Below are 26675 nucleotides of genomic sequence, written 5' to 3'. Positions count from 1 at the left end.
ACGAGCGCACCGTATAACGACAAATTCGCATAGCGATCCGTTTTTTGGATCGCTAATGCGAATGCATACCGACAGTTCCAATGGGCGAAAATCACTTAGCGACCATCGGTAAGCGTTTTGCTTACCGATTTTCACTTAGCGATTTTTTTCAATCAGCTGTTCGCCAGTTCCAAAATGACCGCCAGACGCACGAAATGGCAGCGCGCAGCGTTTTCGCGCCCTGCCCTCGCTTACCAAGGGCGTGAAAATGGCGGCCGGATGGGGGAAACATCGCAGAACTGAGTTTTGTGCCCAATGGGCTTTTCCGTTCCGTATAGCGATGTTTCCCCATAGCGAAGGTTAATCCAGAACGGATTAACCTCGCTATGCGGCGCACCACTGTATATGTACATCTATGCATATACATATGTATATATTCAGAGGTCCACTGCTAAGCATACATGTCTCACATTCTAATACATCTTTGTCTCTGCTAATTGTGAGCACCTACTAAGACAAGTAAGTTTGAAAGTAGTTTCCAACCACTTGAGAGGGTATGAATTCTACTTTAACATTTTACTCTAAGTATGAAACTTTATTGTTGGGAGAACTGGGAAACATTGCTCTAGAGTATGACATTGTGCTCAAGTACATCCAATTCAACTGTTATATTTTTAAACAAGTTATTCTAGTATCTGCACATAGAAAAATTGGAGATATTAGTATAAATCTGACATCCATCTGGAAACGCACGTTAAGGCAGCAGTACCTTTGTCAGGACAATCACAGATGTCAAACAGTAGTGACCATTTTCTGAGTTCTCCAAAACTCTTCATCAGAAAAGCCATCAAAATACCATTGTACATTTTAGGAGAAGGTTATATGAAAAGGGAAACAGTACAACAGGAAGCCTCCATGGAGCCGGTGGCAGCGGCAAAATTGTGAATGGACAGTCCAGCCCTATGGGGGCCACACACTCATTATTTCCACCTGTGCAGGGATGAATACGAATACCCCCAACTCTAATTACATTCCAAAACCTTGCTAAGTTTCCACCAAGCACACATCCAAAACCAGAACAGGCAGTGCTGACAATCACCACTGGACACTGTCTAGGTAGGGACACCCCACCACACTACTGTGGAAAACACAGCCAGAAAAAAAATGCAACACAGCATCCAAAGATCATGGTTTTAAATGACTAAGCTTTAGTGAAAAGAAAACACCCTTAACATATACTGATACTGATTATGCAGTATATTATGCAGAATATAGATTCTGCCAGCATGAGTGCAGAAAACAAAAGGCATCATAAATTTTAAAAAATGTATAGGAGGTGAGGAACTTTTGGGGGGGATTAAAATTAGAGAAATCACAGTTCAATGCACACAGTAAGTACTTAAGAACTTACGATACTTTATGCCATAACTGCCTTATACTGCCAACAACATTGCAAGACTCATCAGTGAAAAGATCCCCATGATTTAAAATGATTTACAGTGGTGCCCCCCTCAACTTACGAATGTCCCTACTTATGAACATTTTGACTTACAAACAGCTCTGGTTGCAATATTTTGCTTCGACTTAAGAACCGAGCTTCCACTTACAAACAGAAACAGGCAGGGAAAAAAGGTGGGCAATTCAGATTTCTAACTGTAGATGGCGACGAGGCTGCTTTGTACTGTAGCTCTTTCACTTTCAGCAGTTAGACAGTGTGTCATTGTGGTCAGAGGCTTGGGAAAGCCGCCTTCTGCTTTGGAATGAGCGCGTGGGTGTGGGTGGGTGTCTGCAGGAAGGTAAGCTGCTGTTTTCTCCTTTTAAAAAACTGTTCTGGGTGGGTTTTGGCTGGGGTGGGTATGTTTCTGTGCTGTGTTGTTGGTGGCTTTAGTGTTTGTTTTGGAGGTTTCTTCTTCTTCTTAAACCTCAGCAACGGAGCGCCTTCCGACCGGGCTTGCTGTGTTCTCATTTTTTTTGGTGATTTTTTTTCCTTCGGCCAGAACAGCTTAATCGGTTTTCAATGCATTCCTATGGGAAATGGTGCTTCAACTTATGAACATTTCTACTTACGAACACCGTTCCAATACAGATTAAGTTCGTAAATCGAGGCACCACTGTATTTCATTGGTGTTACACTGGTGAATATTCTGTAGTGCTGCAGTGCAATTTCTCAGTAGCATCTTTGGCAGGGAGAGAGAAAAAATGGCCAAGTTAGAACAGGATTGGCAGTTCTGGAGTAGCTGAGACATTTTTCACTTTCTGCATTGTTATCCTCCATTTACTCTATAATCTAGCATACATGAATTCTTGCATGACTACAATTCTGAACTCTACAAATGTACATGAGAAGACCAAAACAATTTTTTAAATACCACAGATAATTTATTTTCAAAGAGGGAATGTATGATGACTGCATTTACTAGCAGAAACCTTTTGATAATTTCCATGTACACAAGATAAACTGTATAACTCACTCTGACAAATTGCTGCTAATTAATACGGAAAGCACCAGTTTCATTACTAGCTGCCTACCTACTGCTCAATCAGGCACATGCCATGTAATACCACAGTACCTCATTAGGTTAATAACAATTTGCCACAAGGTCATGAAATCTGATTTGTGTAAATCATCAACAGGATTTTGTCAAGTTCTAATCGCACTTTTCTTGCACAACACTAGTGTAAATTAGAAAGCTGGCCTTTCTGAGCAACAGATCTCTCCTGATCCTTGAAGGATCAGGAAATATTAGAAAAACATTCATTATGGCTATTCTGAAACCTTCTTAGCAATAGACTGGAAAACATAAAAAGAAACACTGATTCCAAATAGAAAGTAACCTATAAATGCTGCTAGAATATGGTTAATCTTCCCTTTGTGGGGAAGATTCCTCCCCCCCCCCCGTGGGATCTTCCCTCCCTTGTGGGGAAGATCAAAACAGTATAGCAACAACATCTGTAAATACTGTTAGTTCACATCATAATATGAAACACTATTTAAAACATAGTAGTTTTTATTATTTATCATTATCTAATATGATAGCAAAGATATCAGTGGATTGGTCTGCAGGACTGTATAGAAAAACACCACACCAGCAAGTACTAATGCCTTTTCTTTCAGCACTTCTTTCAGCTGAATGGCAAAAATGACTTACTATATACAAGCCCAATGATCTACTCTTTTTCAACATAAAAAAGGATCAACATACTTTGCCAAATGTGGCGTCTCAGCTTTTTAAAACCAATAGCATTTCTGAAAACATACCCTTTGCAATGTTGCTGGACTCTACATTTTGAATATTTATGTTATAAACAGACAAAGGCCATAAAAATTCAATTTCTTATTCAGATGTCATGCACATTTCTCTACAGATAGTCATCAATCCTCAGATTTTTATTTTGGGTGGAATGAAGATCACCTTATAGAGTAATAACCTAAACTGTAAGTTAAGAAGGCTATCGTACAGAGATGTTCAAGATGACAGCAACAAAACAAATACCTACCATAATAGTAGTTTTAAACATTCTTCAGGAAGTACTTTTTAACAATAAAAACCACTGAATATTCTGATGCAGCAACACAGCAATATCAGTATGGCATTTTTCCAATTGATGCCAGGATATTTTCTCTCTCTTCTGCTGTAGGCATAGCTGGCTGAATTCCATCTCTTCTTCTCTGTGCCATGATCTTGCTCTAGAAATACAAAGAACCTGTGTGTTACCAATTGTAATCAAATTCATTAACAACAATATAACTATTAACACGTTTTGGTGAATAGACTTCCAAGCAATCTCGAGCAATTCAAATTTATACTACTGACAAATTTTTCTCACTTGCTCTATAACAATGGATTGAAAACTTGTCATTACAGTGGGGTCTCGACTTACGAACGGCTCGACATACGAACATTGCGACTTACGAACCGCTGTCATAGGAATATATGGAGTCGACTTACGGACTTAGATTCGAGTTACAAACTCTTTTTTCCCTTTTTTTTAAAGCTAAGTCATCTCAGAAGGAAAAAAAGAAAAAATATCTCCCTCTAGTGGCAGAAGGCAGAATAGAAGCTTCCCATTAGTTTCTATGGACGAAAAGAGCAGATACGGATTAAATGGTTTTCAATGCATTCCTATGGGAAATGCAGATTCGACTTAAGAACTTTTCGACCTGAGAACTGCCTTCCAATACGGATTAAGTTCGTAAGTCGAGACCCTACTGTATATCCGAGTAACCAGATAAAAACAGATAAACTATCAAATACAGCGTGATCATAAACAGTAATATATTTGTTAATTAAAAACAGTAATTTCTTGCTGAAATCAAACTTGATTAGGATCAATAAAAAAACTCATATTAAAACAGCATTTTTTTTCTTTGAGGTTTTTGTTTGTTTTTCTTTTGAGCACTAGGCACTACACCAGTGGCTCCCAACTTTGGGTAACCCAGGTATTTTGGTAACCAGAAATACCAGTCGACACAGCTGGTGCTGAAGGTTGTTGAGAACTGCAGTCCAACAACATCTGGGTTACCTAATGTTGAGAACCACAGCACTAGACCCATCAACATGAAAAATACAAATTTAGCATTAAGTAGGTCAAAGACAAATAACATTGATAAATGAAGCAGAATACAAATTTAGTGAACTTTTACTATTTGTACCAGGAATGGCTACTTAACAATCTGCAGATGGAAGTTAGTCTTGAAATGATTTCTTACAGAAATATAAAGCAGGAATCTTTGCACTTGCTAGAAATACTTGGGGAACATCATACTGTACTGTACTTTGACTTGCTGCTCTTCAAGCATATGCGGACATTTGCTTCACTACTTAGACAACGGTCAGCAATGTGATGGGGTAATTAAATCCCAACTTCAAATGTCTGCCACTGCTTTCGTATGTCAGGTTGTGGAATTACTATATGGAAAAAGAGCAGAACTGTGTAGTGGCTTGAGCAGTGTAGTATAATATCTAGCTATGTCTACCAGCTAACTTACCGTCTCAAACAAAATCAACTAGATAGTAGTTGTAGGTTTTCCGGGCTGTTTGGCCATGTTCTGGAGATTTTTCAGAACATGGTCATACCTCCAGAACACGGCCAAACAGCCCGGAAAACCTACAACAACTATCAAAGCCCAGCCATTAAAGTCTTTGAGAATACAAAATAAACTAGGTCTGATTTGATCTCCAGTAATTCCTGATCTATGCCACAACATTTGTACTATTCTATAAAATCAAATCTATACACAAGTTCAGGAAACTGGATTATCCAAAACCCATCATAATGCGTTGGCTAGATGGTGCCTACTATTTCAATTTTGTTGAATTAGCTTATACTATTTTATATAGCAGAAACCATTTCGAACTATTCTGAAGCTTTTTTCTTGCTTGTGCCTTGTCCTTTGATCTTTAGATATAAAGCATGACATGCACATTTTAATAAATAAAGTGGTGCCTTGACTTACAAACGCCCCCTACCTACGAACATTTCAACGTATGAACAGCTCCAGTTGCAAAATTTTGCTTCTACTTGCAAATGGAGCTTCAACATACAAACTGAAAAAGGGAGGGGAAAAGGCCAGGAAATTCAAACTGTTGGTGGCGAAGAGGCTGCTTCTTTGTAACTCTTTTGCCCCAATCATCAGCCTCCCGGCAGCGGCGGAAGCCCAGGCCGGGTAGTGGCGGTGGAGGTAAGGTGCTGCTTTTTAAAAACTGTTTTGGGTAGCTTTTGCAGGGTGAAATTGGGCTGGTGGGGTTATGTTTTGATTTGTTTTTTTTTTTTTTTTTGAAGCCCCAGGGGCTTGCAGAGTTTTATTTTTATTTTGGTGTGTTTTTTTTTTAAATGCTGGAATGGATTAATCCCATTCCTATGCATTTCAATGGGAAATGGTGCTTCGACTTACGAGCATTTCCACTTATGAATATCTTCTGGGACGGATAATTTCGTAAGTCGAGGGACCACTGTAAATGATTATATTCATATACAGTGGTGCCTTGACTTATGAACGCCCTTACCTATGAATGTTTGAGTTACGGACAGCTCCGGATGTGAAATATTGCTTTGAGTTACAAACGGAGCTTTGACCTGCGAACGGAAAAGGGCAGGGAAAAAGGGCAGGAAATTCAAAAACCTAACCGTTGGTCGCAAAGAGACTGCTTCTTTGTAGCTCTTTCACCCCAATGGTTAGGGAAAGGGAGTATGAGCCTCCCAGGTTTCCGGTGCTGCCACCATCGCTGCCTTCGGAGGTCTCCCAGGGCTTACCCGCTGCCATGGGAGACCTCCCGGGGGTCCCCCGCCGCCGCCGCTCGCTGCCTTCAGGCTTTCCTGATGGGCAGACTGGGCCTTCCACAGGAAGCCCTCCCTGTTAGGCCCGGTCTACCGGGGGGGGGGCTTCCCCTGGTAGGCCTGGTCTACCCCCAGGAAGGCCTGAAGGCGGCGATCGGCGGCGGACCCCTGGGAGGCCTCCCATGGCAGCGGGGAAGCCCCAGGAGGCCTCCAAAGGCAGTGATCGGCGGGGGACCCCTGGGAGGCTGCTTTTTTTCTTTTAAAAAAGTTGTTCTGGGTGGGTTTTGGAGGGTAGTTTTGGGCTGGGGGGCATGTTTCTGTGCTTTGTTGTTGTTGTTGTTTTGGAGTCCCAGCATGGGACTTGCAGTGTTTTATTTTTATTTTGGTATTTTTTTCTTCGGCCAGAATGGATTAATCGGTTTTCAATGCATTCCTGTGGGAAATGGTGCTCTGACTTACGAACGTTTTGACTTACAGTCACCGTTCCAATATGGATTAAGTTCGTAAATCAAGGCACCACTGTACTCACAGTAGTTTAAAACTCATTTTTGAGTATCAGCAACAAACTGTAAACATAAACCTTATTCTCCAGGAGGCAGCCCACTGCATCAAAAATTATGGAATCCAGTGGCATCCTTAAGATTTATTTATGTTTTATTTAGCATAAGCTTTCGTGAACTGTAGTCCACATCTTCAGATACAGGGTGTGTAACTTCTCTAGACAGATACTTGCATAGTAATGAGATCACCTCCTAACGTTATTTAACAACCACTCACCACATGATACATTTCCATTACATTCTATACTCCTAGTCTCCAATTACTGTATAAATGTCCATCTACAGATGCTATACTTCTGCAGCTGAACATGTGACATAAAAATAAAACTTGCCAGTGTTGAAGATGTCAAAGAATGCTTTAAGTTACAGAACAAAATGCAGGCTGACCTGGCATGTACAGCAGAGACCTGGGTGGACACTGAGGGAGTGGTAGCTCTCTCTCAGATCTGTCCCCCAGGCTATTAAATCCAACATCTTCGCTATGTGAATACTTCGTTAAACGGAACAAAAAAAGCCAACGATGTTTAATGCGTTCCAAATCGGCTGACAACTCACCGTTTAACGAAGCCTTCCCATAGCCGGCAGCCATTTTCGCACCCTCCCCTCGCTTAACGAGGGCGCGAAAACACTGCGCGCGGCCATTTCGGCTGTTCTGGCGGCCATTTTGGACCCGATGAACAGCTGATCCGCGGGTCGCAAAGCGAAGGTCGGTAAGCGAAACGCTCACCGACCTTCGCTATACGAGTTTCACCCATTGGGGCCATCGCTTTGCGATTGCAGTTGCGATCGAAAAAAAACCCTCGCTATGCGATTTCGTCGCTCATTAAGCGAGGCACCACTGTAGAATTTAGCAGCCGGAGCTGGTCGTAACTCAAAATGGTCGTAAGTAGGGATGGTCATAAATCAAGGCACCACTGTACATCTACATTTGACCATATTTCACCTGTCCTGGCTCGCTTGCACTGGCTGCCAGAATGCTTCTGGGCCAAATTCAAGGTATTGATACTAACTTATAAAGCCCTTTATGGTTTAGGACCTTGCTACCTGTCAGAGCGCCTCTCCCTCAGGTTATCTTCCCATCCCACCCACACCTCCCAATCTTTAATGTTGTGGGTGGCCACTCCAAAAGTGGCCCAGAAGGCATCAACCAGAAACTGGGCCTTTTGAGTAGTGGCCACTCTGCTCTGGAACTCTCTTCCTGTGGAAATGTGACTGGCCCCCACCCTCTTGAGTTTCTGCAAGCACATTAAAACCTGGCTTTTTACCCAGGCCTTTCCAAGCACCACCCTTTCGTAAAATTATGCTGGCCCATTGTCTACCATCTTATGTCTCAGATGGATGATTTTATTGGGGGATAATAAAATATTAGTTTTCATTTAATATGTTTTGCATATTTTATATAGTTTTAATAATATTTTGTAAGCCACCCAGAGTAGTGGTATGTCCACTAAATGGGTGAGGTATAAATCTAAATAAATAAATAAGTAAGTATTCCATAAATGTGCATGTTCATAAATAAAAATACTACAAACATTGCAGTGAGAATGTATGAAAAGCACTGCAAATCTACTTACCCAAAATATTCTACAGTTTCTGTACCTAAGAAAACACGGGGCACACATATCCTTACTATAGTTAGTCTTGATCAGACATTTGTTAGAAGCATCTGATTCCTTGAATACAAAAAGAGATCACAGTTAAAGAGTCAACAAAGATACAAGGCTTTATTTTCTCAGTTTTTAAAACTGCTATCTACACTAGTTGAAACACTGATTGAGAGCTTGGAACATTACATTTCAAATGTGTTTGTTGTGTTACTCACTGCTTCAGGACAGTCCTTAGTTACCCCAAGCAAGCAAGTAATTTGTAGCACTATATGTGTTATGCTGTCACAAACAACATGCCAGAAACATACAGTATAGGGAAATACTCATTGGTCCCCTCAGCGGCCTATGTTGATAACACACGTCACAAATATGTATAAAAAGACAAAAAAGGGGGAAATACTTTCTTTATCAGCACTTAAGGACTGATGACAAAATGGCATAAAGCTTGAAAAAATTATGTAAACTTTCCTCTAAAAATGCTCTCAAAAAGTATATTTTGAAAGCAACTACAATGCACTGAAAACTTGTTTCACTGCTAGTTTTACTGTAAATGTGTAGGCCATTCCTTATAATCATATTATTTGTAATCAGTTACTTCAAAGCTCTCCATAGGCATTGTAATCATACAGACTGAAAAGTGAAAAAATATTATACTGAATTCAGTATTCCTTATACGGTATCTTCTTCCTCAGAAGACTGCTCTGCGCCAGCACCTCAAGTATACTTAGAATAAGGCATGTTATGCTGCATTCAGTAGGATGCGTGTCTAAGCAAACCTACCAGGAAAAATGACTGTGTATCATACTAACAGCTTTCAAGATTTATATGCCAAACTCAAAGAATCAGCTGCTTAGCTTAACCATCTATGTGAAGCTCAAAAACGCACATGTAACAGACAGGCTATAGTTGCATTACTCTCTCCTAAATAAATAAATAAATAAATAAATAAATAAATAAAGTAAGTAAGTAAGTAAGTAAGTAAGTAAGTAAGTAAGTTCCAAAACTTTGCACAGATAATTTAGTATTTAAAAAATTGACCAGGTTACCTACCTAGCTCCCCATTACTTTCATAAAATACATAGAACACTTTCTTACTTTACAGTATAACATGCTCAAGATGCCACTGCTAGCAGGAATACCTTTCAGAGCCACTATGACATCAATTCTGAACAAACTGCATCAGTTACCAATATGCTTCCAGTAAGAGCTCAAGGTTCACCCTTGGCACTTATATACTTCAGGGCATACCTCTCCCTATATGAACTAGCCCAGTCACAAAGATCTGCAGGGTGGGAGGCTACTTTATGCCCCACCAGACAGAATGATTCAGTATGAGGAACATGGAGGCTTTTCTCAGCTGCATCTGTTCCACTGTGAAGCACTTTCCCCTTAGAAGACTGAATATTAACCTCCTCATGTTGGTGCCGTTAATATATTACAAATTACATTCAACACACGAAATTAAAATTTCAGAAAAATAAAGAAAAAAATTACAAAAATCACATAAATGTACGTACTTTTCTCAGTGACTATAAAGTTAAAGGGAGGAAGAAAAATCTGGACTAGATAATTCTAATTGTTCATAAAACCTAAGTAAAAACATCAACAGAAATGTCCTCTTGTGAGCAAGTAGCACCATGGCACTGTGAACAATGGGATAAATTTCATTGGAATTGGATCAGTAACCCCAGTATCAAAAACACATACCATTTGGATTGCTTTTTCAAATTAAAAGATTCATGAAATTTCAATTGAAATAATTAGCATCTTATGCATTCTGGCTCAGAATAAAATGTAATGCTGAAGTACTTAAAAAGCCCAACTGCAAAAAGACTAGCAGGATCTCTGCAAAAGGAAGCTCTTTGAAAGTTTATTACTAGAGTTCTTTGAAAATCTCATTAAACATCATCCAACGGACAATGGCCAAAATCCTGTTGTTTAGTGCAATCAATCATACAAGAATAGGCCCACTGAACCAACAGATTTCGTGAGTCAACTCTCCGTACATTTCATTGATTCAAATGGGCCTATTCTAAATGCAACTTATTTCAGCATAGTAAACTGCAGTTAGAATTGCCCAATTTGACACAATGGAACTGATGGAGTACTGTATTTGCTGGCATACAAGACGAGTTTTTTGCCCTGAAAAACATGCCTCCAAGTGGGGGGGGTGTTTCTTCTTATACTGCGGGTGCACCCAGAGCAGGCAGCATGTAGCGCAAGGAGAAAAGAGGAGAGGTGAACGAGGAAGAGGAGGACACAGCGGGCGGCTCCGGCTCTCAGGCGCCCAGCAGGAAGCAGCATGGAGAGGCGAGCCCAGCCCAGGAAGCGGGTGGAGCTCAGTCCCCACCGGCTCAGTCACTTCCTCGACACAGTTGCCCTCCCAGAAAGCAGCAGCAGTGCCGCCTCTTTCTTCCCTGTGACCTACCAAGTCTCCTTGGGAGCCTCGCACGGCAGCGCTGGCTTGTCGCAGGCGCCGTTTGCTTGCCAGCTTCTCTCTTGCTTGCTTGCTAATCTGTTGCAGCAAGCAAGCAAGAGAGAAGCTGGCAAGCAAACGGCACCTGCAACAAGCCAGCGCCGCCCCGCTCGTCGCCAGCACCACCGCCGCACCAGGCTCCCGAGGAGACTTCCAGAGGCTGGGTGAGCGAGCAGGCACTGGCCTCTGCCTTGAGCCAGCTGGTAGCCCACCCCAGAAACTTGCTTTCCTTCTCCTCCCTCTTTGGCCCTTCCGGCAGGGTAAAAGGCAGAGGGAGGGGATAGTCTTATACGGCGAGTATGTAAGGAATGCTAGATTTTGAGTGGAAATGTTGGGGTCGTCTTGTACGCCCAGTTGTCTTATACGCCGGCAAATACGGTACTTGACATATCAAATTCCCATTAATTCAATGGGCCTACTCTAGTGCTAGAGTAAACAGGATTTTGGTTATTGTTTACTTAGTCTTCTAAAAGGCTTTTGGCAGGGTCCTTCAGTAAAGTCTCTTGATCAAACTTCTCAGCCATGGAATATATGCTATTATAATCTGGAAACTTTTAAGCACAGAGTTGAAAGCAGGAATAAATGGCAATGGAGGAACATGAAAGTGAGATCAGGCAAGGATCTGTATTGTTATATCTAAGGGAAGTTTTAAATCTGTTCATAAATTAATTAAAGTTAGCAGTCGGATGGCTATGTTTGTCAGTGATGCCAAATTTAGGGAGTTCTGAACAAAAATAGATTGTAAAAGGACAAAACAGAATTCTCCAAATTCGGTGGGATGGGGTGTAAAATGACAAAAGCGATTCAATATAAACAACTGTAAAGTGTTGGTATAGGACTAAAAATCTTCAGTATCACATATATACTACTGAGATATTAGTGAGCCAAGAAAGGAATATTTGGGCTATGGTACACAGCTTGATTAAAATGTCAACCTGACATGCAGCTGCCTTAAGAAATGCAGATTCCTTAGTGAGCAAAATGAGAAAAATAAATTTTTAAAAATAGAACTGCCAGTACCATAGGAGTTATCTTATTTCTATTGCACATGCTGACCAATTTGCTAAACAATTCCATCATATGATTTTCTACTATTTATGATAAGGCTGTAGCTACTGCCAAGAGAATGCCAGTATAACAATCAAATCAAATGACCTGTCATTAGACTGGAAAACTGCAAATTTACAATATTAACTCAACAGCATGACTTCTGCCATTATTCAAATCTAAGGTGGTCCAAACCTAGAAATACTAGGGCACTGCAGCTGAAAAGATTTGCTGTAGAGTTGCAAAAAAGAAAAAAGAAAGAAAATGACAATCTGACTGATCTCAGGGCTGCAGTATAGTTAGCCTTTGAAAGTCCTAATTTCTGTAAAGGAAAGTCTGCAATGTCTGGAACTATTTCGGATGGAAAAATGGTGAGTACAGAAGCCACTATATAGGGTTCTTATGTATGTATGTATGGTGTGCAGAATGTGGGTAGGAAACCTGTCCCTTATACTACTAGAACTGGGAGATGATCTACTGAAGGTGAACAGTGGGGGAGTGTGGAATTCATTGCCAAATGATGTAGTGATGAATGCAAACTTGGTTAGACGTAAGGAGATAGGACACCGAGATTACTGGAGACTTCTATTCACAATGGATACTAGAGATGGGCACAAACTGCTGGTCCAGCAGGTGTTTCATGGTTCTGAGCCCTGCTTCCACTGGCAAGCGCCCACTCAGACAGCACCTGGAGGAAGCAGGCCAGGGAAGCCAGGGCACTGCCTCTGACCAGAAATCTGCCAGAGAACGTAGAGCTCAGAATCATAGAACAATTATTGGACAAACTGGTGGTTGACGCCCCTCTCTAAAGGACATACATTCCGTACAGCAACAGAGGTAATATAAACTGGCTGCTGAAAAACACAGGAACAATGCATTGATGCATCCATGCAATTATTTTGCCGTTGTATGAACAGGATACTGTTCAAGCTATTGTTTTGGTCTGATTAAGCATGGCTATTTTGTTCTCACATTCTCTGAAATATTTACTGGATTCTAAACCAGTTTTACACAAATTACATTTCTGAAAGGCACTATTCTTTTTATAAAAGGACCTGCTTAATCTAACAAGTCAAATTAACTAGTAATTCTGACTTTTCTTAATAATGTTAAAGTGCAATTTGGACACATGTGCAATACATCCACTTCTACTCAGTAGTTAGGTATCTCATACTTTGAAGCAGACTTTTGAAAATAACTTCTAGGATGATTTGAACCAAGGACGTCATCCTATCAGATATCTAGCTATGGATGGCCACAACATGTTATTAACTACATTTTTCTCACAGGAGTCCTTGCAAGTTCCAATTAAAATTTGTCAGATGAAATTACACTGACACCCACTTTAACAGAAATGAAAAGCTTGGACTGTTATACAAGTGTATATCATGTATTATCCAAATGGTTGATTTTTTCAATAATTAATTCAAACAGTAGATAAAAGAAATTTTAAAGAAAAATTATTTAAAATACTTATATGTTGCCTTTCTTCTGAAGAGGACTCAAGGTGACTTACAATATTTAAAACAAACAATTAAAAAATGGAAAGGGAAGAGAAATATATGAATATTCACAAACTATCTGGGACTAGCTTTACTCAGCCATGCACAGGTAAGGTAACCCTTCCAATATGATTGATGGTGGAAAAGCAATTTTTTATTCTGAAAAAACTCTAAATATGAAAACATTTCATTTTAAATTCCCATTAATTACAGTTTTACAACATGTTGAAACAGACATCAAGCTTTAAATAACACATTCCAACCGCCCTCACCATTCTTTCAGAATCCATTATGCAAATACGGTAAGCCTATTTATTTCAAAGGAAAAACATACCTGTTGCAGAGACTATGCTACACAGTCTCTGCAAATGAATCGATAAACAACAAAAACTCAGCTTCTTACCGGCAAACAGGGGTTTGTATCAGGATCAAGAAATCTTTGCGGTTTTTTGGACATGGGTTGGGTTACGTTTCTTTTTTTAAAAAACTGCAGCTGAAAGACAAGAAATAGATTTTTTGAGGAGAAGCTAAAAAAGAATAGCTTCCATTTTAGCAATAATTCTGGCATTTTCTACAACATGTGTTAGCCACAATACATTTAACTAAAAAGGACAGGGCATAAGTGAGTCCTCACATAACCTTTAAGTTCAGTATTTAATATTAGTCACTGTTGCTAGCTCTAAAAATTTGATTTGCATTCAAATGATGGAGTTCCAGAAACCATCCTAGGTTGGTCGTATCTACAGGAGTACCATCAGTTAAACGGGCTAATAGGTTATATCTTTATATATATACATATAAGTCTCAGTCAGGGAATTTGGTTAGCATGATGAAAAGGCAGCGCAAATCCCCCATTTTCCACAGTTTTAAATTTGGAACAACATGGGAGTATTTGTTATGAAATACCTGACAGAACCATTTTAAATCAATGTTCTAAAATATACTGTTGCACAGTCCATTCACATTCTGGCAAACCTCTTTCCTTCAGGACTCAAGGCAGTAACATTGAGTGCTGCAACTGGTTAAGTTCAAATATGTACATAATGAATTATTTTAATCATAGTTTGAAATGCCAAATACATAAAACACAATTTGTTGCTTTTATTTTATTGTTCTGACTTAGAGATTTAAGATTTATTAATAGTTTCATTCTACAATGACAAAAATACTTGCAGAACCCCAATTTTCATCCTTGTACACAGGTCAAATAAAACAATGTGATTCTGCTTCAATCAAATGTTATCTTGGTACCACAGATTGCCACACCAACAATTTCCATTTTTCTGCTAGTTTAATATTGCCTTTCTCCCTCATGGGGAGAAAGGCAACGAACAAAATAAATAAATCTCCACCAAGTTACTAATCTGCTTACATTTTCCATTTCCTTAACACTGACAAGCTCATCTCTGTCTTCATGGTGCATCTGCTTCTTCACATATGACAACAGCTGTGCCTGTGGCATGTGAACTTTGCTATGGCAGAAAATCCATTTTGATAACCTTTTGTAGCTCATTTGGCAACTGATAAAGGTTCTACAACCCATGGCTTTACAAGTTTATATACCACTAAAACATTCAACTTACATTACCGAATGAGCAATATTTTCACAATTTTCTATGTCATATTTTCAAATGACATAGACTGCAAGTATCTTTACATGTAATTTATTTATTAATTGCATTTATACTCCACCCATCTAGTCAATTGACTACTCTGGGTGGCTTCCAACATATATAATAAAACAATATAAAACATAACATTATAAGCATCAATAATCAAATTATTCAAGTTGGAAAGAGATAAGAGAAAGCAAATCAATTACTTTTTGGTCCAAGAGTGCAATCGAGGAGGAAGGTGGCAAGATTTCAATGTAGTGGAACCTTAAGTACTTTTCACATGCCTCAAATTCAATTTTTTTTCTTCAAATAAAACATTTGTACTCTCTGCAGGTGCAAACAAAAGGTTAAAGCACAAAAATATCTATTAAAAAATTCTAAATCATGCAAAACTTTGAAATGTAAATGAACATCTAGAATGAAAAACAACCAATGTTCGACATGCTGGTTCCATCTGAAAAACTCTAGTCTTACTATTATTACAATGATAAGCACATGTTTCCTGTCAGTCCTCATAGCTTGCATTCTGCTGTGCTAAACTACAGCTTAATGCAGGGGTGCATAACTTTTCAGCCCCAATAATTATATCTACTGGAAGCTGGAGTGCACACATGCATGGATACCCAACCCTCAATCTACATTGTGTATATCACTCAATGTAACAAAAAATTATTTTAACATTTTATTCTAAAACGTTATTTTAACATTGTCCTCCAACACTGTACCTCACCCTTCTCTTCAATTTAATGTTAGCTCCACTTCACTATTTTAACAACATTTTTCTTCCAACATTTTCTTACTTTTCCACCCTCTTTTTCAAATGAAGAATATACTCACTTCACTCTCCCGTCAAGAGTAGCAAACTGTACTTTCAGGAACATAACTATACAGCAGCAATGGGCAAAGCACATCCTAAAAGGTTCCCTGGTTTCTAGCATACAAAGGACAGACCCTCTGAAATCAGCTGTCAGAATAACTTTCTGGATACAGATACAGTGGTGCCTCACAAGACTATGTTAATTTGTTCCATGAAAATCGCTGTTAAGCGAAAACATTGGCTTGCGAAACACGTTTTCCCATTGAAATGCATTGAAAACCTGATAATCCGTTCCAATGGGAACAGATTGTCATTGTAAAGCGAAAATTGCCATAGGAAACATCGTTAAGCGAAACGCAGTTCCCAAGCGAAGACAGCCATCTAACGAAACAGAGACCATTAAGACTCGTATAGCGAAGCAAGACCAAGCTGTCAAAAACATCGTAAAGCGAAAAATAGGGACCAAAAATTTAACCGTCTTGCGAGGCAAGGACCCTGACATTGTAAAGCGAAGATCGCCCATAGGAAACATCATTAAACGAAGCGCAAGATCACTCTGAAAACCTCATTGTAAAGCGAATTCGTTGTCACGCGAAGCAATAGTCTTGCGAGGCACCACTGTATTGGCAATGCCCAGCATCAAATGGGAAGGACTTTTCCACTGTATTTGCCAAATGACAATGTGTTCACCAAATTCAATTGTGAATAGAACAGCCAAAGCCCACCCAAAAACAACATTCTGCTAATTGTTTTTTCCCAAATACCCTTATAGTGATGGGTTATGCCAATGCAGAATAAGACATCAAGCAAAGGATCTGGGATACTGTATATTACTTCGAGAACATTTAGGTTCACTTGACAAATCCAGTGTTGTTATACTTCCCCCTCCTATATGACCAGTATAACACCAACTAAATCGAGAAGAGCTTTTACTTTAGCCAGATTTAACGTGTTGCCTTTTAATCTCCTGGAAGGGAGATTTCAAGGGGTACCCTGTTCTGATCATCTATATCCTTATGATGGTGGTGAAGTAGAAACAGGGGCATGTCCTCTTATACTATCATTTCCCTCGCTACCACAACAGCTTGCCACAGTCTCCTGACCACATAAGGTCTTTGAGTGCCCCTGCCCTTGTTAGAGAGATCTTGTTTAACTTACTTTCTAGGAGAGTTGGGGTGGCATACTGATAGTTATATGGGTCTCCTAATTTCATCCTATATCATATGACTGCTGTGATGTTTTTAAAAGCTTTTATATCCTTCAATGCCACTGGCTAACTCTGAACTTTTTAACTTTAATGTCATAAAACAGCCAGAGGGTGCATTGACGGTGTTATGCCTTGACCAATGTCTCTTGTATTATGTGATTTTATCTTCCTGGACACTGACCATTATAAATTATCATTATTATGGCTGCTAAAAATTTCTATCAGAGTATACCAGACACAAAGCAAGCATTTGGTTATCATACCGGGGATGGTAATGGGGGCTTGTATGATTCAATGAAGTAGTACAGATGTCTTAAAAATTCAAGCTAAGCTAAAAAAAAAAAAGGCAAATTTAATGGCAAGGGTCATTGGAGTCCATAATACTTTAGAGAAGCTATGTGGGGCCTACAAGTTGTGCACCTCCAGTTTTAATGCAATGTTCAAGCAAAGCTTGCAGCTTTATGGTTAGCTATCAAAGCCCCATCTCTACTATACATTTAAACCCATAATTTTTCCAAGGTAACAGTGAAGGCTTCCACCTCCCATAATTGCAATAACAAAATATGGTATCACAGTACAGTACGTACAAATGCACAAAATAATTATAGTGTTTTCAAAACAAATAATTTTCAACTTCTCTGTAAACTTAAAAACACATGGCCAGTTTGGGAAGAAGTAGGTAGTCAGTATATATGAACATGAGGTAATATGTTTATGGGCTATGAAAGCATCCATCCACCTTCATGACCCTATACATTGTATCATCTCTGGATAGCTAAATAAATATTCCTGAAAATGACAGCAACAAAGTGGCATCTCCCTAAATTACACTGCAGAAATTAAGAAAGCTTGAGAGCCCAGGAGTAGAATTGCCTAAGAAATGGATAACAGCAGCAATTTTGCTAAGGCCAGCAATACCATTTACAATATTAATTAAGGTATTGTAAACAGAAGCTGGAACCCATTTTTTTTATTTCTAAAAGTAGAGCTCTCTGCTCTCCTTACAGTAAATGTCTCCCGTCTCCCCGCCTCAACTCTAGTAATAGAGACCTTACCCTACCGTCACCTGCTACGTTTATGTGTTAATTTCATTTTTCTTTTTCGCTGTTTACACGGATAGGGGGTCGGCTTCCAACCAAACCCTTCCGGGAAGCCCACAACCACGAAAGGGGCAGGTTGTCTCACATTTAAGTAAGATGCTTCCCACCCCCCACCCCCAATTCACTTTCAGAAAAGGGAAGAATTTCGCGGTCTGCAGCCACACCCACACAAGATGGGAAGCGCTGAGAGCAAACGGGAGCAAAAATCACTCCAGACGATAAGATAAGGCGACAGGAAGTGACAGGAGAGAGAGCACCGCTTTCTATTTAACATCGCCGCCGCCCCCACTACCACCACCACCACCAACCCGCCGCCCTTCGACTTCTGCCGCAATAAATCGGAAAGGGCTTCCACGCGGTCCAGACGGGACAAGCCGGCATCCAACCCGCGTGACGCCGAAGAAACGAAACCCCCCCACACACACACACACACACCAAGGGCACCGGAGTCGCTCTTGTTTCAGGGTCACGACGAAAGTCACCGAGCCAGGAAGGGCAACAAGGATACGAAAGACGAGGGGAAGGAGGGAGGGAGCGACGGAGCGAGCAAGCGGGGCCCGGGAGGCAGGCAGGCAGGCAGGGCAGAGTTTATGCCTCCCGGGCTGCAGCCAAGGGTCGCGGGGTGGGGGTGGGGGGCTTTCCTCGGCACCAAATTTCCCCGCCGCTGCCGCCTAGGTCTCCCCCACTGGGAAAACGAGCCCGGGGCGCCTCTTGTCATTCGAGGGCTTCGACGGAGGGAGGCCGAAGAGTCCGCGCCCAAGTCACCCCCACCCCCCGCCTAGAGGCAGCGGCGGCGGCGCCTCCACGGGAGACACTCACCTCCACCGAACGCCAGCGACACCAACCCACCGCGCTCCGAGACGCTGCCTCCAATTCGAAAGACGTCAGCGGTTCGGGCACTCGCCTTATAAGAAGCGCAGCCTACCCCATTTCTGGCCCCGCAGCCCGGCCGAAAGTGACAATACAGTCGTCCAATCACTCTCGCCGGAAACTTTGACGGGCAGCGCCGAGCTCGCCGCGGGGCTGGCCAATCCGCGCTCGGTTCCTCCCCGCCCTTCCCCGAGCGGCGTTTCCTCCTACCAACGAGACCCGCCGCGAGCGTCAAAGGCGCCACCGCCTGGGCGCGGCTAAGCGCCTGAGTGACAGGGGGAGGTGTCCAACCCGCGGCGCGTGTGGGCGGCTGGCGGTGTGGGCGCGGCGTGTGCGGCAGGCTGAGCTGCACCGCAGCGCATACACTACAATGGCTGCTGGAAAGAGGGGAAAGCAAACAATTTCCAGGCCCGCAGCGTCCAGCCCGAAATATGGGGAAAAAATTACAGAAAAATCGGAGAACCCTGTAAAAGGCGGGAAGAGCGCGCGGAAGGGATGCTGAGGCTCCCACGGTGAGTCAGCGGCTGGTTTGGGGTTCCGGAGCCGGGGTTCAGCAGGGAAATATTAGGGTTATTTAAATTCTGAAAGGGGAGGAGGAGGAGGAGGCGAAAGAGCGGAGGGGGGGGGGAGAATCAGAGAAGAGCGGAGCCGCCGTGAGGAAAGTTTGTGCGGGGCTTCTCTCCCTTCCTTCGCTCCTGGGAGCTCCGCTGCCCGCCTGCTGGGGGGTCCTGGAGCGCACCCTAAAACAGAAAGCCGCACTTTTCCCTCAGTCCCTCTGGCCGCAGTTTCCCTCCTCTCTCTTTTCTCGCCCTCCTCCTCCTCGCTCGCCCCCCCTTCCTCCCTTCGCCTCTCTCTCTCTCTCTCTCTCCCACTTCCACAGAGAGAGAGAGACTGCAGAGCAGGGTCTTCCCCCGTCTCTCGTTTAGGAACCCGGGTTGGGGGGGGGGGAGAGAGAGAGAGAGAAACTTTGGGAGAAGTTCTTGCCCTTCTTTCCTACCCTCTTCTCTCTCGCTCTCTTCTTCTCCCCCCCCCCCCCCGTCCCTGAGCTCCAGCGTCTCTGTGCTGTGAATCTAGTGACAGCAGCAGCGGTAGCAGCAGCAGCAGCAGCGAGAAGGGAGCGGAAGACATTAAGAGCCCGCGGTGCCCCCCCAAAAATGAGTGAAAATTAATGTAAATTCACCCGTAGCGCCAAACCCGCCCCATTTGGTGCAGAAACCTTCCAGGGGGGTGGCACTATCCGGACAGGGTGCCTGGGACCCCGGGGCGGAAAGCTTTTGGGAGGGGGGCTCTCCGGAGTTTAACTGTGGGGCATGCAGCGCCTTTCTCCCTCTCTGTCTCTCTTTTTTATTGGACAAAAGTTTTTTTCCCCCCTCGCTGCCCCAGTAGAGAAAAGAAACTGCCTTTTTTTTCGGGTTCCCCTTCTGCTCGGGAGGCTTCCCCCCCCACCTCTCCCTCCTTGTGTGGGTTTTAAGAGGAGACTTTTGAAAGCAAGCAAGAACTGGAGGGTGGGTTGCTTTGGGGAGGCGGGGGGGGGGTCGTTAACTGAAAGCAGGAGGGATCCGGAGAGAGAGAGAGAGAGCAGGGATAGCTTGTTGTCAGTATCATAAACAACCAAAATGGAGGGAGAACTGAGGCATATAACAAAATAAAAAAATACCCGAAAAAAATTTCAAAAAATTACCCCGAATCGTATCCACTCCCCGATTTCTCCCTAAGAGATCACGGTGAACCCCCGCGCCCCCCCCCCCCGGGGTCGGCTTTGCACCTCCCCCCAGAGAGCAAGGAGTTAATACAGTATTGATGCCTATTTTTGTTGATGATGACTTGCTTCGGAAAGGCAAAAAGTCCTTTTACAGCTCGGTTCCCGACAATGCGAGAACGTGTAAAATCCCTTTTTCTCCCTTGAATGGTGGCGGGAGGTGGGAATGCACGAGCTCCTCCACTACTGGGGCAAGGAGGAGAGATTGCAAAGCAGATAAGCGCTGCCTTTGCCAAACTTTGTACCTTCCTTTTCGTGCTCTTTGTTTGTTGGGAGGGGGGGCATAGATGGGAGAAGGTGGCGCGCAATGCCATACCTATATGTTAGCTTTCTCTCGATCTCATGAAGATCTGTAATGCAAAAGAGTAAATCTTTCCGGTTTATGGAGTCCTGTACCTTTGCGTTGGCTATGGATGGATCACAGTGTTTGGGTCCACTGTCTATAAAGGGCATTATAGTAGAGTAGCATAGACGTAAAGCAACGTGCCATTTTAAAAATATATATACTGTATATATATACGTAGTGAAGTCTTCTCTGCTGGGAGAGCACCGGTGATGCTGGGCATGTTTATTTCACCTGTTTTGTATTCCGTTAAGAATGCAGCCTGCGATTTTCGCGCTTTATGTGTTAAAAAAAGGCTCGCTTTGCATCCCATTGAAGTTTATGCGAAAGTGCTGCTGATGTTGGTTTCCACGTGGGATAAGGGACAGAGCACGGTATCTTAAAGAGACCGCTCCTCTTTTCTTCTAGCTATCTTCACCTATGCAAAATGTCTAACTAAAGCAAGGTAGTTCTGGATTTGTTGAACTGTAATGTGATAAATCACAGTTTGAAGGCAATCAGTGACTTACTTACACTGGTGGAATTACACTAGGTCAGTCGAATCACTCTGGTTATGGGTACACTCCTTTGCATGAGAAATGTGTAAGTACTGTTTGGACCTGATCATTATTTTCTGTTGTAACTCAATAATGTCTGATGACTGAAGTTTAATTAAATTGTGGTGCCTTAGAAATTGCTTTAGGATTTATGTGTGCAGAAATTGAAATGACCTGCTGCAAAGTGTAACATTTTTCTTCCATTTCACAGTTCCCCAAAACAGCTCTTGAAATCTACTTGCCAAAAATAGTGCAGATGTACAGAAATGTTGCTAACAGATATGTTGATAAGCTGTGTTGAAACACTTTCAATTCTATTGTTTCTGTCAAAAAATCCAAATATTTTAAGTCTGTGAATGGCATTCACTTCCATTTAAAGGGTTTAAGTTAGCACAAAGAGTAAACACAACTTCTCTATCTTGTACATTTTAAATATATTAGGTTGTCATTTATACTTACAGTATCCCTAGATTTGGGGGTTTTGAAGGGGGAGAGAAACTGAAATGTGACCAGATTTTACATAGGTGTGTTCTTGACATTTTTAACTGATGCCAAGTTATTTCTTAGGAAAATATTCTAGGGAACTTTTAGAAATCATTGATGAAAGATCTACCTGCATTTTAAAGTTGTAAATGTGCAGGTTCCTTGATGTAAAATTGGATCAGTATAAACTTGGCTTAAGTGAAAAACCTAAGGAGCACTATACTATTTAAAAAAAATCTCTTAACAGCTGTTGTGCTTCTCAGGTACTATTTGGATAATATTAAAATTATTTGCCTCAGTGCTATCTAAATTTAAATCTGTCATCAGTTTTGATTGGAAATTTTTCTCTATAAGATAGAGACTCTCTCTTGAAAGAAATCTCTATTTCCTTTTGTTCCTTATAGATATATAACTGATTTGCTGTCATCTGCAGCAAATGTCTGTAACCTGTTTCTGTGCTGTGCATTTTCACATGAAAGTACTGTAAATCTCATTGGGTTCAAGGGACTTCATTCTACAGTTGTGTTAGGGCTACTTCAGGGCAATACTTGTATAAATTTTCTGGTATGTGTCTTCAGACTTTTGTAAAAAAAAAAATCCCAAGTTTCCCAGTGGCTTTCTTTTAAAAATTTAGTCTGAGTTGTTTTCATAGTATGATTAATATCGGTAGATGAGAGGCTAATTTGTTACTATGTAATAATTATATGCAGATTGCTTCTTGTTATTTAATGCTTTTCTATTTTTCCCATATAATGTTGGAATTAAAGAGAAGGTAAAAATCCTAAAAGCAAACAAACTTGGCAAATGGCTGATGTGTACCATATGTTTTAAGAATGTCACTTGAGTAGCTAGCATTTGCAGATCAGTAATTTTTGTCTACTGGTTAAAGACACTGAGTTCACAAGTGCATGTAGGATAATTATTAGGAATTGAACCTGTAGTTTTCAGTTGTTACTGTACATTTGATGGACTTTAGAGTTCATTTAACAAACATGGAGAAACATCATTACAACCATTAACCATAGTGCTAAATATTTGAGCATGAATTGTTGAATTCCCCAGGGGGCTAGATTAAATCAGTTGGTCCTTCATAATATCAAGCTGTTTCATTCATATTGTATGTATGGATACCTGTAAGCGAAACATTTGAATATAATTCTGTTGACTTAGCTGTATCTGTTATACACATATCACAGGACATATCATGTAAAAGTGCATTTTATTATCTTTGTCTTCCTCTTAAGCATAGTCTCTTTTTAAAAAAACTTTTTAACACCTTTAATGTTGCAGCAATACATTTAAAAATAAGGACAATTAGAAATATAATGGTTCTAGAATATATTTGGTTACATGTGCTTAAAATGCTGAGAATCATAATGGCATGAAAATGTCTCTTTGTAACAAGCTAACTTAAAGAGATCAGTAAAATTTTATTGTTACGTACTTGACTATTTTCAAGTTCATTTAGGATTGAAACCTTGTATGAAGTGTTTTTGTGATTAAGCTAAAACAGAAGTTTATAAAATTACATTATTCTGACACAGTTCATTTAATGCAGAAACCTAATACTAACATGTCAACAGTTTTTGAATAGATTCAAATATTATTGAGTGCATCTTATAGACCAAACTACCCTATGATGCTCCTGCCCTTTAGTGAAATCTCATTATTTGCTTCATATATAATGTAATTATATTAAATATTAGTACACTTTCTTTATGGTTAGTGATCATTTCTCTTAGTAATGCCTTACAGCCACAGTCTTACTCTGTTAATACAAATTCAGGAGTAGGCAATACCTTTATAGACCACTAAAAACCATCATATAGTCTACAAGCTTTCGTGGATCAGGACTTATTCAGATTGTATGATGATTTTTTTAGTGGTCTATAAAGATATCACCTATTCCTACATTTGTATTTTGTATTGACTACACTACTCCCTTCTGTTAATACAAATGTTTGGAGCTGCTTCTTATAAAGTGTTCATCTCATCCTTTCATAGTGTGAATTGAGCTTTTAGTTCACTTAGAGACATGAAATACTGCATTCTATATTTTACTTTTGATCACTGGTTTATAATAATATTTTAATATATTTCATTGCATTTAATGATAAACTTTAAATTCCCTTGATTATTTTTAAAAGTTTTTTTGTATGTAATGTCCAAACCATCCACTATAATGCTGAAAAATCTGAATAGATAATGAACATCTGTACTCCTGAAAACAGATATCATTCATGTGTTTTGACAAAATTATTTAATGCTTGTCCAAATTTCATTATTGCTCATCTTTAACTGATTATTCACTGTTCAGAAAGCATCAGACAAATATATGCAATAATTGTAATATGGAAAGGTGTAACATTCTGACCTGAAATATATACTTAAAAACTCATACATGATGCACAAGTAACTGTATTAAGCAAGTAAAACATCTCAATAACAGACTATATCTATATTAGGAAGAAAGTATAATTGCAATCTAGTCCTTGATTTGCATACATCAGAATAGAAAGAATATGTGGCTTTTTACAAATAGTAATCCAGTTTTCCTTATACTGTGTGTAATTTATTTGTTTGCTGTTGAATAAAGAGCATTTAGAATTCGTTTTATGATATATGGCTGAATATGTCCATCTATAGTTGTAATTATATAAAAGTTTGGTATCTTACAATTTACTGATAAGTTATAATATAAGTTGGTGTTATGTAAGTATAGCTTACTGGGAGGATGGCTTTAAGTGTTGAAATCTTATATCTGAGTATTCAGTTTGCAAATATTGTTATTAATTAAAGATGTCATGTTCCTTGGACAACCATAATCAGCATGCTTGTTATTTTATTAAGATATCAAAGATAAATGTGAATTTTGTTAATATCAGATGATTCATTTTCATTTAGTTTTACACAAGTTTGAAATTGAAGTCATTAGTAGAAAGTTCTATGAGTATTTCTAGAAGAATTGTATCCAAATAGTATGGGATTCTTTTCTTAAGGCAGTGGGAAACTTTAACTCATGATTTAAATGAAGCCAAGAGACTGATAAAAGAAATAGAAAAGTGAGGTAGAACAAAGGAAACAAGCTTTTAAGGAAAAAATTAATTGCAGTGTTTGGGGGGGAAAGTGTCTTGGAGTAAGCTGTTATAATCTTATTTGCACTTGTGCCAAATGTGTCGCTGTGTGGAGAATATCCCTAGAAATCAGATTAGAAAGTGTTTAATGGGAATTAGTTGTCAGTTTTTTTAAAACTAAAACTAAAATGTTTTCAAAAAGCTAAGATCTGTCACACATTAAAAGAGTAAATTGGGTTTCCTGATGCTATCTTCTTTCTAACAGACTTTTGTGATAAAATCATCTCAGAATCATTATGGGTATATTAAATTTCTAACAGTGAGTATGGATGTTCTAGTCCAATTACAAACAGTACTCCTGTTCTATAACTTGCTGTGGTGTGTTTCGAGAACTTGTTGAAAGTACTATTCACTTTGTGTGCTAAAAATCTGTTTTTTCATTTTGATGAGAAGTATAATTGTGACACTTGATTTTCATTTTTCTGCTTTTGTATTCGTTTATATCTGAGTGTGTTATAGGATGTGGTAACAGCATTCTGAAATTTCAAATTACATTTTTGAGAATTGGGAAAGACTGAATGTCTTATGCTGCAATTTCTGAAATAGTTTGTTGGAGTTTAGAAATAGCTTTACATTTTGAATAAAGATAATTGTATAGTTTTTTTGTTCTAAAAGAGCTGGTATAATTTAAAGTTGGATATTAGATGCTTTTCAGGTTCTGTTGATAACTAGACAATTCTGTCCAATGTTTTGAGAAATATTTTACTGTTTTTGGACACTGAGTATCTATTTACCTTATTGATACCTAAAGTTAAAGAAAACCTATTTGAGACTGCACATATATGAATATGTGCAAATTACATAACACTCTGTGTTTTAACTGTTATATTGCTTGTATGTTCAGAAGACTGTCAGTTTCCTTAAAGGAATAGAAAAAAATCAGTGTAAATACAGTACATTTAAAACATTTTCCTTTGTTAGACATATTATTAAAGCTGGTACTATTTCTTGAAGGGTAGTATGTGTAGTTGGTGCAAGTTTAGTTTTTCTCCTCTAGGGGACTTTAAGAAAGTATGAATTAATCTTGTAAATTAGTTCATTGCTAGCTTATAGAAAATGCCAGTTTAGTGGTACCCAATGTATCTCTTTCAACATTTAAATGTTAGTAAACTGTCTAATAATTCACCTAAACAGAGAAATTATGGAATGCCATTTAGTGCAGTAAAAGAGGATAATGCTAAGTGGTTCTGTATTTGCTATTAATAGCAAACAATATAGTATTAGTTAGTTACATGGATCTTTAAACTTACTTTTAATTAGAATATCACTATTGTCTGTAAAGTTGCCACAGTCCAGTTCAAAATTAGGAAGTCTTAAATTCAATTGACTTAATATTTTCTAAAGTACTGTACATAGTTAA

The 26675-nt window shown here is 39.9% G+C and overlaps 2 protein-coding genes across 8 annotated transcripts in view; one reads left to right on the top strand and one right to left on the bottom strand.

Annotated features, from left to right (window-relative positions):
* Positions 1 to 553: 553 nt before the first annotated feature.
* On the bottom strand, positions 554 to 19185 carry CHCHD7 (coiled-coil-helix-coiled-coil-helix domain containing 7). Of its 2 annotated transcripts, XR_002302252.3 has the most exons (6): positions 19010 to 19185; positions 15273 to 15393; positions 13854 to 13943; positions 8393 to 8491; positions 3478 to 3667; positions 554 to 2145 (listed from the first exon to the last, which is right to left on the bottom strand). XR_002302252.3 is itself a non-coding variant. In XM_020812966.3 (5 exons), the coding sequence occupies exons 3-5, from the start codon at positions 13905 to 13907 to the stop codon at positions 3563 to 3565; spliced, it is 258 nt and encodes an 85-aa protein (XP_020668625.1). In that variant the 5' UTR covers positions 13908 to 13943; positions 15273 to 15393; positions 19010 to 19185; the 3' UTR covers positions 2337 to 3562. The 2 variants fall into 2 exon arrangements, 1 of the variants encoding a protein (XP_020668625.1); XM_020812966.3 differs by lacking the exon at positions 554 to 2145 and having other exon boundaries at positions 2337 to 3667.
* A 188-nt stretch (positions 19186 to 19373) lies between these two features.
* The window catches only part of PLAG1 (PLAG1 zinc finger), a 36587-nt gene continuing 29285 nt past the window's right edge, over positions 19374 to 26675 (top strand). For all 6 annotated transcript variants that reach the window (XR_013545400.1, XM_020812964.3, XM_020812961.3 and 3 more), the window contains exon 1: positions 19374 to 19572. The gene's annotated coding sequence lies outside the window, so the exon portion shown is untranslated. The remainder of the gene's footprint in view (positions 19573 to 26675) is intronic.

This window comes from Pogona vitticeps, chromosome 4 (genome assembly GCF_051106095.1).
Source record: "Pogona vitticeps strain Pit_001003342236 chromosome 4, PviZW2.1, whole genome shotgun sequence".
In the NCBI taxonomy this organism is placed as follows: domain Eukaryota; kingdom Metazoa; phylum Chordata; class Lepidosauria; order Squamata; family Agamidae; genus Pogona; species Pogona vitticeps.
Note: the sequence above shows the minus strand (reverse complement) of the source record. Positions and strands in the feature narration are given on the sequence as shown.

Bases quoted from the DNA above. Each gene is read 5' to 3' on its own strand.
- CHCHD7 (XM_020812966.3), bottom strand. From the start codon at position 13,907: ATGTCCAAAAAACCGCAAAGATTTCTTGATCCTGATACAAACCCCTGT. The intron at 8,492-13,853 runs GTAAGAAGCTGA...TTTGTATTCAAG, and splicing joins ATACAAACCCCTGTTTGCCG to GAATCAGATGCTTCTAACAA. The intron at 3,668-8,392 runs GTAAGTAGATTT...TTGTATTTCTAG, and splicing joins GAAACTGTAGAATATTTTGG to AGCAAGATCATGGCACAGAG.